This window comes from Phoxinus phoxinus, assembly GCF_949152265.1.
Source record: "Phoxinus phoxinus genome assembly, chromosome: 1".
Taxonomy (NCBI): Eukaryota; Metazoa; Chordata; class Actinopteri; order Cypriniformes; family Leuciscidae; genus Phoxinus; species Phoxinus phoxinus.
This window is the reverse complement of record NC_136876.1, coordinates 30,975,645-30,992,258: the sequence shown is the minus strand read 5'-3', so window position 1 is coordinate 30,992,258 and position 16,614 is coordinate 30,975,645. Positions and strand designations below refer to the sequence as shown.

The 16,614-nt window shown below is 39.0% G+C and overlaps 1 protein-coding gene across 1 annotated transcript; it reads left to right on the top strand.

Moving 5' to 3' along the window:
* The first annotated feature begins 13,693 nt into the window (after window positions 1-13,693).
* On the top strand, window positions 13,694-16,160 carry dctn5 (dynactin 5). The gene is made up of 6 exons (XM_079633966.1): window positions 13,694-13,846; window positions 14,109-14,177; window positions 14,272-14,390; window positions 14,728-14,839; window positions 14,918-15,020; window positions 15,231-16,160. Exons 1-6 carry the CDS (start codon window positions 13,799-13,801, stop codon window positions 15,326-15,328), a joined length of 549 nt encoding a protein of 182 aa, XP_079490092.1. The 5' UTR covers window positions 13,694-13,798; the 3' UTR covers window positions 15,329-16,160.
* Window positions 16,161-16,614: the final 454 nt, after the last annotated feature.

The window sequence follows — 16,614 nt, the reverse complement described above, 5'->3', positions numbered from 1 at the left end:
GAGGGACTGAATGCCTCTAATTCTACTCAGTGTTACATGGCCACTCCCACTATCTCCCACTACCCAATCAAACTCGCACCTTGCCTAAGAAAACACATACACTGTGAGTCTTTTGCGAAAAGCATCATCCTTCATTTCGCCTCACCTTCTAAGTTGTGCATAAAAGCTGTCACTGCCATCCCTCCTTCAGACAACAGGCAGTGACAGGAAGTATGTGCTATGACGTGCCTGTGTGCCCCAGCGGTCCCTCTTTAGGAGATTAAAGCCCCGAGCTGACAGCTCTTTAATCTCTGGTGCTTTGTTAGCAGAACATGTGGTGTAGAAGCAGCAGTGCCTTATGGGAAATAGGTCTGGGACGAAGTCATCCACAACACTTCACATCATCAGCAGCTGAGATAGAGGTAAAATCATCAAACGTTACCCTAAATATTAATCGCTGAAGTGACCCAAAAGTATGCATCTTCTTGAAATTTAGAGAGTATATATTTGTATATGTGCATATATTGAGTATGATGCACAGTCCACGGGACATTCCAAACTGTGCACATCATCTGTGTGCCTGCTAAGACTGATGGCAGCTGTATATGCTGTGTGTCTTACCGTGGAAAAATACTGACTCACTCTAAGTTACTGTGTGACATGAGGAGAGGGAGCGGCACTCAGGGAATTCCATGGCAACACGCTGACCGAGAGACGACAAGATTCTAGAAACATTCCAAAAGAAGAAACACAGCCTTTAAGACCACAGTCTTCCTTTTATAGCGCTCTCCTGTGTGCTTGCAACAGTTGGAGATTTGCCAGTGTACCAATGTTTATGGCGAGATAATAATGAGGTTGCATTCTTTGTTTCTACGTCGTTCTCTTGCAAGGTACTTTTTAAAAAAACATTTAAAATTAACTTGCGGTTGGGTTTAAAATGCAGTGAAGTAGAGCATACAAATGGTTATGGATTATTAATAAATCTAAGAGGAAATATCATGCAGACAGTGCAGACTCGAGCAATGCACAGCTGAAATAAAATATTTAGTGGGCACTTTTTGAATGCACGCTTTAGAAAATGCCACCCCCAGTGCAAAAACCTACAAAAGACTTCTTACAGATTTACGCAAAGCATCAGATTAGAGCAGGATCACACATTTAAAGGGGGAGCTGGGCAAAAAAATGCCCCCATAATTAAGTAGAGTACAATTAGTATATAAACAGTCTACAGTTTAAATGTTTGGGTTTAATGCCGTAGTAAAATGTTAAAGTTACTATCTGAGACTGGATGAGAATTATAACATCAGATACATAGATTTCTTTCTTCATTCAACCTGGTGAGATCCACTGTGCATAATCTCAGAGTAGATGATGCCACTTTTCTTTGTCAGTTTTGTTCTCTCTTGCTCCGTCCCTTAGGTCTAATTAACCAGCTCAGGCTCAGCAAAGCGCAGTCAGCCAATTCAAAAACATTAACAATTCATGGACACACATCACAGAAATAACCAGACCTTCTCTTTCCATTTGGCTCCGGAAGGGGGAGGGTGGGTCAGGGAGGTCCCTGCTAGAGGTCTATCATGTAATCGGCTCACTCTCTCCTCCAGTACAGCATCCTTTAGCTTCATCCCACGAGGTTGCACACGCTAGAGCACTCGTATGAAACTGGAACCCTGCCATAGAGATTGAATGATGCGCAGTGAGAGAGTTCCTTCTGCACCATCAAAGAAGGACCATCAACACTGCATGACCATATTTATTTTTGCTAAAGCAGCAAACACTTTAAAGCAATAGCTCAACCTAAAAAAAAAAATTCTGTCATCATTTAATCACCCTCATGTTGCTCCAAACCCGTACAAATTTCTTTATTCTGTAGAGAACAAAGAAGATGTTTAGCAGAATGTCCAATGTCAAAGTGGATGGTGAACAGGACATACTTTCATTAAAGAAAGTCATACATGCTTGGAACAACATTGATGATGACATAAATGATTATTCATTTTCGGTTGAACTACTTTTCTAATGGGCTTTTAGTTCATTGTAAAAACACAAACCTAATATAGGCCTAATATAATGTAATGTAATAATATATACCGGTAAATTTGCAAAAATACAAACCCAATCCAATGCAGTATAATATGATTTAATATATAAACGAATTAACAATAAAATAATCCAATAATTTATAACATGAGCTGTAATACTGTATATAAAAACACTGAGTTAGTCCATGTCTGCATTTGCTGCATCTATGCCTCGAATTTTGGCATATCCCAGTCCAGAGAAAGCTGCTCAATAAAACATTGCTGTCATGGTAAAACTTTAATGGCTCTGTCTTCAAGCATTAACCCACATGAACACACATTTAGGGCATCTTTTCTACATAAGCCTTAGTTGAGCTCACCCGACACCCCACCTCCCCACTCCTAAAATCACCAGAGAAGATTTAACAGTCATTTAGCAAATCAAGCTCCCCAGCCCAGATCAAAAAGCATTATATCTGTTCAGGGTATCATGGATGACAGTGTATTAACCCTTTTTACATGACAGGTGGATGCAGTGTCCTATAAATCACCCCCTTATTGAGAATGGGGTTGCTGCCACAGTACACACAGACAACGGTCTTGTGTATTCATTTGTGTTAAAAATGGATAGTTTACATTTTCGTTATCATTTACTCACCCTCGTGTGACATTCAAAATCCAGATTTTCTTACTTCTGTGCAACACAAATAAACGGTGAATTTTTGAAGATGATTTTGGCCACTTTTTTGTTTCGTAAAAAACACCATTATTTATTTTAAATCGTTATTTTATGGCAATCTTCCAGTATTCTGCAGCTCCCGAGTCAAATGGAGCTGTTGACGTCAACGACGTTTGGCCACGAGAAACACGACAACCAATCGCATTTGGCGTCAATGGTAAAAGGCGCCATTTTTTGTAGTCCTCCTTACGGCTTTTTGTTGTTCATTTAAGAGCTTCAACAAATAATAAATTAAACAATTAAATATTTATTTATTTATTGCATTTAAGCAACTATCAGATAAAATGTCCTTTGACTCCGAGCTCGACACTATGGTCAAACTCACACGTAAAGATTATGCATACTGAACATGTAGCCTATTTTTACACAAACAAGTGAGATACTATGTGACACCCCACATCCACTGCCAGTCAAAGACAGTAAGAGATTAAGCGCTAATCTGATGATGGGGCACTCCCGTCAAATACAATAAAACAAAATAGATCTCCTTTTTCATTGGAGGCTGTCGATTAAATCAGCTTCCCTCGCTATACAAAAGCACCATGATCCCAGAAATCCACTAAAGCCTTGCTCATAATGTCTTGAGCACTTTAGAGGATAATCAATTATTACTGGAGGCCATAAGAATAAGTATGTAATACTTGAGTATTAAGTATTCAAATAAGTATTCAAATCCATTTATTAAACTGATTGTGTGCTATAGTTTAAATAATTAACTATTTAAAATATTTATTTTTAAAATAATTTATAGATATAGGCCTATATTAAATGCCAATTTGGGGAATGTTTTTTGTAATTAGGTTTTTATTAAATAAAACAAAGTACATAAAATAATAAAATGCATTTGTCTAAGCCTTCTCATTTTTATTTTTATTGCAGATAACTAAAATCAACATGGTTCTCAAAATCACTAATATATTTTATATATATAATATAATATATAATATACACTAATATATAAGTCTGTTCCAAGTAAATGTGCACTGTTTGACATGTGGTGTTCTCTGTCTCTATCACACACACTTATAGCCACACATGCATGCTGACATCACAGTGAAGGTTGCAGGATTCAACAAATCAGAAGTCTGCCCTCCATTGTCCTGTTTCCTGAATATATCACGTTCAGTTTAAAGATGAAAGAATAACCAACTCAATCAATCAATAAGACATAGATTACATAATAAAATACAATTAAAACTTTATTACTTTAAATATTGTATAAATAAGAGAACGATCTCTTATGTGAAGCATTTACAAATTCCATGGTTCAAATACATTACATGCAATTTGTTGAATATTATTTATGAAATTCATCTATATTTGGTGGTAAAAAGGGCACATAAATTATATTATGCATAAATTGTTAAAAGTTTTTTTTTTCCACAAAAAAAATACAGATTATCAACCAATCATAATCATTAATAATATATTTACAACAATTACAATTTCTTTTCTCTTTTTTACTGGTTTAAATCCAAAGGCACCCACCTTCCTCGAGCTGAATAGATTAGTTTCGTGCTGGTTTGATTGCAGGGATTTTAAACAGAATATTTACAAGCTCTAATATCATAGTGATTCTTTCTGGCTGACACGATAAGCTGCAATGATGACTTCTGTATGACTAATTCCTCTCCCTCAGGCTGGACTGGAAACACAAGGCTGTCCTATGTGGTGAGAAATCTCAGAGCTGCACAATTCTCTCCCTCCTCCAACTGTGGTAAAATATGATTCACCATTCACATCTCCGGAGTAGCAGCTATTCTTGGTGTCTTAATCTTGTGCATTAAACACAAACTCAAAAGAAACGCTGGGGCCGTCTGTGTCTCATCATCATTATCGTCATCTGATAAGGAAATGCTGCTTCACAGGTTTCAAGGCTCCCGGTTACTTGCATAGAAGGATTTAATAAACAGCGGTGCCAATCCTAAACGGACGAACTTCTGCTCAGTCCTCTTTAGGAAGGAAGTCCAAGTCGGCGCTCTGGTTAGTGAGGGCCTGTTCCAGCAGGGCTCTTTGCGTGATGGCAGGCAGGTAGAGGAACACGTAGAGGAGCCCCAGCAGCAGAAGAGCGATGATCAGAGGAAGACCCCAGTCGGTGGTCATGATTGGGTCTTCGCAGCGGGCCTGGAGAAAAGAGCCCTGCATTGTGCCGGTGGCCGACGGAGAAGGAGACAGAGAGAAGTGACCTTAGCGTTCCCCGGCCCGCAGTTTAGTCCAGAGACTGTTTGGAAATGTGTGTCTGAATGCGTCCCTTTTGGCAGGACACACCTGCCACTAGCCGATCAGCTTGGCACAGAGACACAGCCAGACAGATGTCACTGAATCTGCGGGACATCCCCAGACTGACAGCAGACCTACGTCAAAGACATGCAGAACTCTGATGACGTCATTAGTTAACATCAGGCATAAAGTGTGTTTCATCCTTTAACTCCTATTACCTGTGTGATTGTTGACTTAAGCCACTCTCAAGGTGGCATAAGGGTAACATTGCTATGGCACAGGGCTGGTTTTAAATGTTATGCAACACTGTTTGGGTACATCACATATGTTTCGACTAATACCTGAAGCCAGCACTTCCTCATTACAACAAATAACCTCCCAAATCTGGAATATGGATTATAGTGCTTACATAACTTAATAATATAATTCTTAACATTTTCTGAATCAGACAAAATTGCCTGCACTCCTTGGATAGAATGGAATACATTTTGGGATATTTTGACACATTTTTAAACCACAACAACAATTCTTCTTCTTCTTCTTCTTCTTCTACTTCTTCCTCTTATTAAAATAAAAGACATATGTTCCCAAACAAAGATTTAATTGAATCTATCCATCCATTTTCCAAACAGTCCTATGTCAATAGACATGTTAAATAACTAATAATGGACATACTATCAGTAGTGTGTTTTCATATTTCAATAATATCAGAAGTTAACACACCAATTCTCCAGAACCAGTTTGAAAGCCACTGTTCTATTTTTGTAATGCAGTTTTTAGACATGAAAATATTGTAAATAATCATTTACAATTGTTAAAGCCGTTAAAACTTATTTTAAAAGAGTTGTTTCATTTGATCAATGTCTATACTTGTAAGGGTCAATATATATATGACAGACAGTGCTATATAAATGTTTTTTCCAAATAGGATTCTGTTAAATTATGAGCACACATCCTCTTTTAAACTGATGTCAGAAGCAGGAAAAGGATGGTAAGTGTGATGGTGCTTATAAATGCAGTTGATGTAAAGCTGTCTTAACCTCCACAGAGAAAGGCCTCTCCCTCAGTGCCTGCAAAATCAGGTCACCTCACTGTGGAGCACCAAAGCAAGGACAGGACTCACAGTGCTGGTGAAACCTCAAAGGTGTCCATTATTTTTCAGACACAAAAGCATATTTCACATAATTGTCCCCTCTGTTTGGTCTTTTCATGATTTAATCTGATTCATACCCTGCTGAAAAATCGCTGGTTTATGGTAAATGGACTGCATTTATATAGCGCTTTCACAGACCCAATGGCCACCAAAGCGCTTTACATGTTGCCTCCCATTCACCCACGGCGGTGTCAGCCATGCAAGGCGCCATCCAGCTCGTCGGGAGCAGCTGGGGTTAAGTGTCTTGCTCATGGACATCTCGACACTTGATCAGGTAGAACCGGGGAGGGATTGAACCACCAACCTTACGCTTTGTAGATAACCTACATGAACTACTGAGCCACTGCCACCCCAATAGTGTGGGTATAGTGTGGGTTCAGGCTGGTTAGTGCTGGTATAGTGCTGGTTTATGGTTAGTGCTGGTATAGTGCTGGTTAATGCTGATAGTGCTGGTATAGTGCTGGTTTATGGTTAGTGCTGGTATAGTGCTGGTTAATGCTGATAGTGCTGGTATAGTGCTGGTCCAGGCTGGTTTATGCTGGCTAGTCCTATATAGTGCGGGTTCAGGCTGGTTAGTGCTGGTATAGTGCTGGTCTAGGCTGGTTTATGCTGGTATAGTGCTGGTCCAGGCTGGTTTATGCTGGAATAGTGGGTCCAGGCTGGTTTATGCTGTTAGTGCTGGTATAGTGGTGGTCCAGGCTGGTTTATGCTGTTAGTGGTATAGTGGTGGTCCAGGCTGGTTTATGCTGTTAGTGGTATAGTGCTGGTATAGTGGTGGTCCAGGCTGGTTTATGCTGTTAGTGGTATAGTGGTGGTCCAGGCTGGTTTATGCTGTTAGTGGTATAGTGCTGGTATAGTGGTGGTCCAGGCTGGTTTATGCTGTTAGTGGTATAGTGCTGGTATAGTGGTGGTCCAGGCTGGTTTATGCTGTTAGTGCTGGTATAGTGGGTCCAGGCTGGTTTATGCTGGTATAGTGGTAGTCCAGGCTGGTTTATGCTGGTATAGTGTTGGTATAGTGGTGGTCCAGGCTGGTTTATGCTGTTAGTGCTGGTATAGTGGTGGTCCAGGCTGGTTTATGCTGGTATAGTGGTGGTCCAGGCTGGTTTATGGTTAGTGCTGGTATAGTGGTTGTCCAGGCTGGTTTATGCTGGTATAGTGGTGGTCCAGGCTGGTTTATGGTTAGTGCTGGTATAGTGGTTGTCCAGGCTGGTTTATGCTGGTTAGTGCTGGTATAGTGGTGGTCCAGGCTGGTTTATGGTTAGTGCTGGTATAGTGGTGGTCCAGGCTGGTTTATGCTGGTTAGAGCTGGTATAGTGGTGGTCCAGGCTGGTTTATGCTGGTATAGTGGGTTCAGGCTGGTTTATGCTGTTAGTGCTGGTATAGTGGTGGTCCAGGCTGGTTTATGCTGTTAGTGCTGGTATAGTGGTGGTCCAGGCTGGTTTATGCTGGTATAGTGCTGGTATAGTGCTGGTCCAGGCTGGTTTATGCTGTTAGTGCTGGTATAGTGCTGGTCCAGGCTGGTTTATGCTGGTATAGTGGTTGTCCAGGCTGGTTTATGCTGGTATAGTGGTGGTCCAGGCTGGTTTATGCTGGTTAGTGCTGGTATAGTGGTGGTCCAGGCTGGTTTATGCTGGTATAGTGGTGGTCCAGGCTGGTTTATGGTTAGTGCTGGTATAGTGGTGGTCCAGGCTGGTTTATGCTGGTTAGTGCTGGTTTAGTGCTGGTCCAGGCTGGTTTATGTTGGTTAGTGCTGGTATAGTGCTGGTCCAGGCTGATTTATGCTGGTTAGTGCTTGTCCAGGCTGGTTTATTGTTAGTGCTGGTATAGTGGTGGTCCAGGCTGGTTTATGCTGGTTAGTGCTGGTCCAGGCTGGATTATGATGGTTAGTGCTGGTAGACTGCTGGTCCAGTCTACTTTATGCTGGTTAGTGCTGGCCCAGGCTGGATTATGATGGTTAGTGCTGGTAGACTGCTGGTCCAGTCTACTTTATGCTGGTTAGTGCTGGCCCAGGCTGGTTTATGATGGTTAGTGCTGGTTAGTGCTGGTATAGTGCTGGTTCATGCTTATCCATGCTGTTTTATGATGGTTAGTGCTGGTATAGTGGTGGTCCAGGCTGGTTTTTTATGGTAAATGCTGGTCCAGTCTGGTTTATGCTGGTTAGTGCCGGTCTAGCTGGTGGACCAGCATATAGCATGTAGCATATAAAAGAAATAAAGGCAAACTGGTTTGCAATAAGTGAACACACACACACACACCACACATGTAACACATAAGCAAGTTTTGTTTTGGTCTTGCTGGGATCATACCAGCTCTCAAAAAAACAACATATGCTGGTCTACCAGCACTCCAAGCTGGTCCCAGCATATACCTTATGCTGGTGACCAGCAATGCTGGATTTTTCAGTAGGGTAATTAATGTTGTCAGATTTTGCAAAGATAGGAATGCTAAAGTAGACAGACATGGCTAATGAAGACACAGATGTGTTAGAACGCCACTAGAAGGTCTAGACAGACAACTTCATATTGTATTATGTGTGAACAAGGCCTTTAAGGGGAATGTTTTGCAATTTGGATGCTAGTAATTGCTCTGGATGAAGAACATGAACTTAATCATGTTGTTGCTGCAAGGTTTATTAGGTAATTGCCATCAGGATCAAGGTCATTTGCTCATTTGCTTTATTAACAGAATTTGTGGTGTAATATTGTATAGTTGACATTTAAAAATGAAAATTAAGAACACACCAACATCACACCTCAAATGAAAGATGTTGAAATTAAAATAAATAAATATGACACGTGCATTTCCATTTCATTTTACCACAAAATTGACCAAATAACTGGCTGTTCAGAATATCCAGTATATCATCATTCTATCCATCCCTTTTTTTCCGGCAAAATCTCTTTATTCACAGCTTTAGTCATAAGTTTTATAAATAAATTAGTCAGATTAGTTTATTGTGTCGCTAAATACATACATTTGTAAATTACAAACAAATATTTATTTTATATGTGAACAAGTAAACATATAGGGTGAATTGCCATAATGTGGGACACTGCCTAATGTGGGACACCTAAGGTCTAGTGTTTGTAGATCCCACATAAATACATGAATGACAGTGAAACTATTGGTTAGACAAAGCTGTGGTGTCATGTTATCAAAATCACATGACCTATCAAATGTCCAATCATATTTGAGGGTGGAGCAATCATCAAACAAGAGGCACTTTGAGTGAAGACCATCCGAAGGATAGTGACATAGAGTTTTAACAAATTTGATGTTAAGGAGTTAAATACATTTTAAACAAAACAATCCTGCTACTGTTTAGCCTAATATGCTTATGGAATGTTTGTCCATCAAAAAATAGTGTAACTTTGTGTGTATAAACTATATATTTTATATTTTTATCAAATTTCCTAGTGTCCCACATTAGGAAATGTGGTTTCCAAATCCGGGACAGCATGATCAGCCTAATGTGGGACAGTACTTCAATGAGTCAAAAATGTGTGGAGGGGCATGGTTTGTGGGACAAACATGGTTATTTACATGGTTTTAGTCTTGTAATGCAATATTAGAATACTGTTAATGTAGATTTTTACAGTCATGTGAATTTTTTTATTCTTGGAGGGCGGTTTGAAGGCTCTTTTTTGTGTGTATGTGTGCGTGTGCGTGTGTGTGTGTGTGTGTGTGTGTGTGTGTGTGTGTGTGTGTGTGTGTGTGTGTGTGTGTAAAAGGTAGGTAGTTGACTTCAAATAAAAAATAGCTCTGAATTTAAAAACGCAGTAGAAAACCAATAAAGCCATTCCACTTTATTTTATGCATCTGATTATTCAATGAAATTTATTTCAGATCACAATGGCAAAGGTGAGAAAGACAGTGACTGATTGTCAGACGCAGAAAGAGAGGTAGAAACAGGGAAAGGATAAGAGAAAGAAACTTAATCAGTGGAGGCAGGACAGAGATGAAAGGAGCCATAGAGGAGTATAGGCAGAAAATTACTAACTAAGATTTAAGATCTTAAAGATTTATTTAAGATCTAAAATAAAATAAGATTTTACTATTCTACATGTATCAATGTGATTTTTGGTCTTTTTATCATAGATTTTTCAGTGTCCCATATTGGGAACACAACTGTCCCACATTAGGAAAGCTGCAGATTGTCTCAGACGACTTGCTATAAGAGCACTAATATGTCTATAATTTCTCTTATGAATGGGTTATTTGAATTTTCTCCTTTGATTTTATTAGGAAACATACTGGGGTTTTTAAAATGGTATTGGGTGTGGATTTAATGTTTTGGTTACACATCGCAATATGTCACAGAAGTCTGAAGTGCAAAAAATGTCCCACATTAGGGCAATTCACCCTACCATGAAATACAGTATTCAAATGTATGTCTGAGCTAAAGGACAGATTAAATTAATGTCAGTAAAGATATTAATGTTACAAAATACTTCTTTTTTTATTTATTTTTACATTTTCTATTTATCAAAGAATCCTGAGAACTGTCATGATTTTCAGAAAAAATGTGGCAATGAAGACTAGTAGCTAATGATGCTGACAATTCAGCTTTGACATCACAGGAATAAATTACATTTAATATCACAGTATCATTGTTTATACTTAATTTTCTATCAAATTAATGCAGCTTTAGGGAACATAAGAGACTTTTTCAAAAACATCAAATTTTGACCGGTGTTGATATATTTACTGCATACAGGCTATGTAGTGCCAACCAACCATATCAACTGGCATTACACCAAAGTAATTATATGACTCAATACATATGATCCAGTTTATGAGAGGGTGGCATTAGATAGCGTTTTCCCAGGAAGAATTACATAACAGCTCAACAGAGACAAAACTACACACTCCGAATCAGAAGAGAAAGAAATAGCAATTAAAGGACAGAAAGAAAGTCATGCTAACAAAGCCTCCAGTTTTCCTTTTCTCTTTAAACACAGGCAGAACAAATGATCTCAACACACACGATACAGTCCTGACTTTGGCTCCACTGGCTCTTCTCAACAGATACCATGTCCATCGCCCACAGACATGGAGGCTGTATTATATAAAGCCCTCCTGAAACCCTGGCCGCTGCAGTGATGACTATACCATGATGGCAAGACTCCACACATCTTACTGTGCATTTACACACACACACACACACACACACACACACACACACACACACACACACACACACACACACACACACACACACACACACACACACACACACACACACACACACACACACACACACACACACACACACACACTTTTATACTGTGCAAACTGTATATTATATTCCCTTACACAAACCCTAAACCTACCCATCACCCAAAACTTTCAGATTTTTTGCATTTCAGGACAGAAGTGTCAAGAAACTTTGGTTAAGAGGACATGAAGAGTCCTCATAAACAACATGTTTTCATTGTAATACACATGTCATTTTACAAATTTGTGTCCACATAAACCACACACACACACACACACACACACACACACACACGCACGCACACACACACACACACACACACACACGCGCGCGCGCACACACACGCACACACACAGTACCTAAAAGCACATTCTCTAGACACTATGACCCCGGAACTATTTTTAGCTCAGCTAGTGCTGAGAACTTCACTGCTAAGAGATATATTCAGAAAAGTATGGAAATAGTTTGTTATTTAAAGAACCCTGACAAACAGAGGAAGTAATCTCTGGACAAGACAGAATAAAATACCACATTATGATGAAAACAGTGAAAGTCTTGCTTATGTGAATATCTAAACAGATTTACTAGGAAATAAAGGCTCCTCCTCAGTGCTTGGAAACATAAACAGTTTCTTGAGTTCAAATCCTGGATATGTTTTCCTGATGTAAATCTATTGACAAAGACTCAAATGGGCAAGACAAATCCTCCCACACAGACGCCAGTAGCCAATCATAAACACATTTCTCTATCTGATCTAATAAAAATAGATTTTTAGTCAACTGCTTCTGTTAAAGATCCACGAAGGGCAATGGGCCGTGAGTAGGGAGTGTTTTAGCTGTGTTAGTTGTGGGTGAATAGCTGTGTGTACAATCTAATAACTAGTCGATACAACATCAAAGTGACCTTTGCTGTGACATTGTGATAACTGATCTGTGGTATTGTATAACTATAAGAGAATTTCAAGCTGACAGATGTGGTCAGCGAGGGATTACAGGACCGTCTTACACAACACTGCATTTCGCTTGAGCACATTTCAGTCAAGGTGAGGGGGCTGTGTATTCAGGAGGCTATTCCCAGGCTCAAGAGTAAACAGAAATACTGCAGAGAAAAGAATTAATTAAGTGATAAAAAACAAACATCCAAAATGGCAATTAAAGATTAAAAATGTTTTAACTGTTTTAAAGTACAAGCTAGATTCATTGTGCATAGCCTACAAGAATGTATGATGCATAGGTTAAGATTTTATTGTAGGCTATTACCGGTATTAGTGTGCATACTACACTAACTTTTGCATAAACGTTCACATCATTTTGACATATAGCTAATCATTTTGATGTAGTACTGATAAAAGCTCACCAACCACGTGGGTGAGAATTGAGCCCACGAGCACAGACAACTATGGATTAATTAGGCACGTTTTAAATTAATACCTCCTCCGTAGTCCTTACTGCGGGAGTCAAAACTGTGAAACGATACAACAGCGCCTGCGGGCGGTCAAACAGAGTATGTAAAATAAGTAAATAAACAACACATTTTCAGGGGGGAAAAACGATTATGAGGGGGGTGGGGGGGGTGGGGGGTCTATTTTGATGTGCAACCATTTTTAAAGCATAAAAACGCATACACATTTATTTAAAAATATCTTTTAAATAACCGGACACGTCACGTAGACGTCACGTCACGTCACAAAAAGAATCTAACAACATAGCATTTGCATATTTCTAGTTTGATTATGTTTAAAGATTGTATGCATAATTGCATATAATAAATATTACATATTTAATTCTCTCGTTGACATTTTTGTATATATGCAATGGAAAATAAATCTAAAATATTTCTGTCATCTTGTATGATGCTCTACAAGTCATAGACACGTATACGTAGAATCAGAATTCGACCTCTTCAGACACGTCGGCGCGCCCGCCATGTTGGAACGGTTAGGGTGTCGTGACCCTAGACTGTAAAAACAAAACAAATTTGAAGTAAGTCTCACAGCTTCTCTTTGTGAAACCGCCGATATTTAAATACCCAAAGAAATGGGATAGCCTTCCACAGGTGAGATTGTTGGTTTGTGTTTTTTATGCTTTAACTAAATTGTACAGGTTTTTAATATTGTAACTTTTTAACGTTGAGTTTGCTAACGCCCTCGTCTTGTTGTGTGCAAATCATCTGCTGGAGTCTATTGTAGGCTATAGATAATCATACATGCGTCTAACAACGATTACAGAGTCGTCGACGCACATTTAACGCGCTCTCGAATGACCGGCTTTGACCGTTCCAATATGGCGGATGATTTAGGCATCGCGATCGCGGCATTTAGAACAGCCGCTTACCAGGCATCTATCTATAATCTATGCTACAAGTGGTGTCTTGGTACTAACCGGAAGCGGAAATAGCGAGGGAGCGGTTGACAGCTGCTGGACATCACCAGAAGGGGTTCGCCAACAAAACAATAAAATTGTGCAGAAATGGAGCTGTGTGAAATATTATACAACAAGGCTGAATACATCGAGACGGTAACGTTATGTGAATATCGTCGATAATATCCTTCAGCTGAATCAAGCGGTTGCAAATATTAAATTCAGAATGAACTGACTGACTAACGTTAGTTTGTCTCTGCAAACCGAATGTGTTTTCTAATAAACAAAGTGTTGGTTTGTCATATCTTACCAGTCAGTAAACGTCTGTATTAGTTGCATATGTTGTTTATTTAATTACCTAGATCAGCCCAGAGCTGGACCGTCATATGACGGTAACGTTCACATTTGATCTCTCTAGGCATCAGGCAACAAAGTCAGCAGACAATCGGTGCTTTGCGGCAGTCAAAACATCGTCCTCAATGGAAAAGTGAGTTTACCCCCCTTTGTTTCGTTCTGTTATTTTCACCAGTGTGTTAACTTTGTGAAATGGGCTGTTTTTTGTTGTTGTTTTTTCCTCCCAGACCATCGTAATGAATGACTGTATCATCAGAGGAGATCTTGCTAATGTCAGAGTTGGGCGCCACTGTGTCATTAAAAGTCGTAGTGTGATCAGACCACCGTTTAAGAAATTCAGCAAAGGGTAAAAAGAGTAAACCACGTGCATTCTTGCATAATCTGATCTCACCAAGTGTTCCAACATCTTTTTTTGATCCTGGAACATCATTCCAATCAACCATTCAGATTTGTGCTTCTACACCAGTGTTATTCACCTATCATTTCCCTCTGAATTTCAGCTAGGGTTGGGTAGGTGTAGGGGTAGTTATATGATTAGGATTACATTTTTGGACAGGAATGTTGTTCCAGGATCAACAAAATACATTGACAGGAACGCGTCAAATCAGGACGTATCTGTATTCTCACTAATAAAATTAAATTTGTATGATTTAACTTGCTTGTGTATGTTCTGTGTACATTAGAGTGGCTTTCTTCCCCTTGCATATTGGGGACCATGTGTTCATAGAGGAGGACTGTGTTGTCAACGCCGCTCAGATCGGATCATACGTCCACATTGGCAAGAACTGTGTGATTGTAAGTACCCCCCTCATCGGTATCCTCTCATTTGTTTTCTGGGTGTGACATTTGCAGTGATAAAGAATGTTTTTTCAGGGTCGACGCTGTGTCTTGAAGGACTGTTGTAAGATACTGGATAATACTGTCCTTCCCCCAGAGACAGTGGTTCCTCCATTTACAGTATTCTCTGGCTGTCCAGGTCAGCACCTTCAGATATATGATATTTATTTTATATGAATTTAGAATGTTATGTAATAAATTGTTTGTTACTTATAAATCCTGTTAATTATTATTGTAAAATCTGGTAATGTAGTGAATTTATTTTATTTATATTATGCCAACAATGAATTTTAGAAGTGAATTAATTTCACTTGCTAAATGTAAGCTTCTTTGTTATTCTGTATTTCAGGTTTATTTTCAGGAGAGCTCCCTGAATGTACCCAGGAACTGATGATCGACGTTACCAAGAGTTACTACCAGAAGTTTCTCCCTCTCAGCCAGATCTAGGACTAAACTTCAGTTCGTGCCTCGCTCACTTTTTCATTCTGGGACCAAAGGAACTAATATTCCCCAGCCTTCCCTTGCTTTAGGTCACAATTGTAAATCTCAAAAAACAATTGTAAAAACAACAACAAAGAAATGCTACTTAATTCTGTTCACAGTTGCAGTAAAAATCCCTTGCTGTGTTCATGGCTATGTTAACATAGAATATAACATTTAAGAATATGTGTATTATACGCAACCACCACATATCTCCTGCTTTTCATGTCAGAGTTTTTAGATTTCTGTTAATGTCTCATACCACGGCACACACCACTGTCTTGTTTGCGTGGCTGGGAAAAATATCACAACACAGTGATTAGTTGTTAGACCGAAGGACCTTTATTTATTGAACAGTACAATTTCTGCAACACTAAACCTTTTCTGTGTGCAAAGACAGATTACAGATGGTAATAAATGTTTTTTTTAAAGAAAAGAGCATATGATGTACTAATTTTACAATTTGTCTAATTTTAAGTGGTCACCGCCTGTTTTGGGGGCTTTTACTAAACACACTCCTTTAGTAAAGTGCGATCACAGTGACTTCTTTCTGCAAAAAAGGTCTATTGTCGATAATGTAACAATGTATGAAGCACAGCTCACAGAGATCACTTTCAAATCAAGAAACTTTGTTGATCAAAGCAGTTAATCCATGTGACCAAGAGGAACCTTTTGAAATAATCTGCATGGTGAGATCTTTCCCTCAAGCAAAATTCTCTATCATGTGATTCCTATTGAAATGACTGGATTTTCAAAACTCGCTGTACAACGGTTAATGACTGCCTGCCACTGTAGCTGTGTACAAATGTTATTTAATGGTGTAAGGAACAGGATGACGTGCAAGAAACATCTTGCATATCTATCTGTAGATAGATGCACTAAATTTCATTTTCAAAGCTACACTTTCAGTTTTTGAGGTAGGGATGCAGTCTATTTTTAGCAATGGATTTCTACAAACATGCTTCACACAATTCAAGTACATAAATTAAGACCTTTCATCCATGTATAGTGCTACTTGTTATATCTTGCCTGTTTATCTAGTGGGAAAAATGGAGAGTCTTGGCCTCTTCTAGACTGCAACAAAAAATAATAAAATAAATTGAAAAACAATTGATTTAAAAACAAAAATGTTAAAAACATACAGATATGCATTCATACAATGAACAATACCATTTGTACACATAGCATACTTGAAAAAGGTAAAACTACTTCCTAGGGATCTTTTTACTCGACTCTAATGTTATCCTACCTTT

Bases quoted from the DNA above. Each gene is read 5' to 3' on its own strand.
- dctn5 (XM_079633966.1), top strand. From the start codon at position 13,799: ATGGAGCTGTGTGAAATATTATACAACAAGGCTGAATACATCGAGACG. The intron at 14,840-14,917 runs GTAAGTACCCCC...ATGTTTTTTCAG, and splicing joins TTGGCAAGAACTGTGTGATT to GGTCGACGCTGTGTCTTGAA. The intron at 15,021-15,230 runs GTCAGCACCTTC...TCTGTATTTCAG, and splicing joins AGTATTCTCTGGCTGTCCAG to GTTTATTTTCAGGAGAGCTC.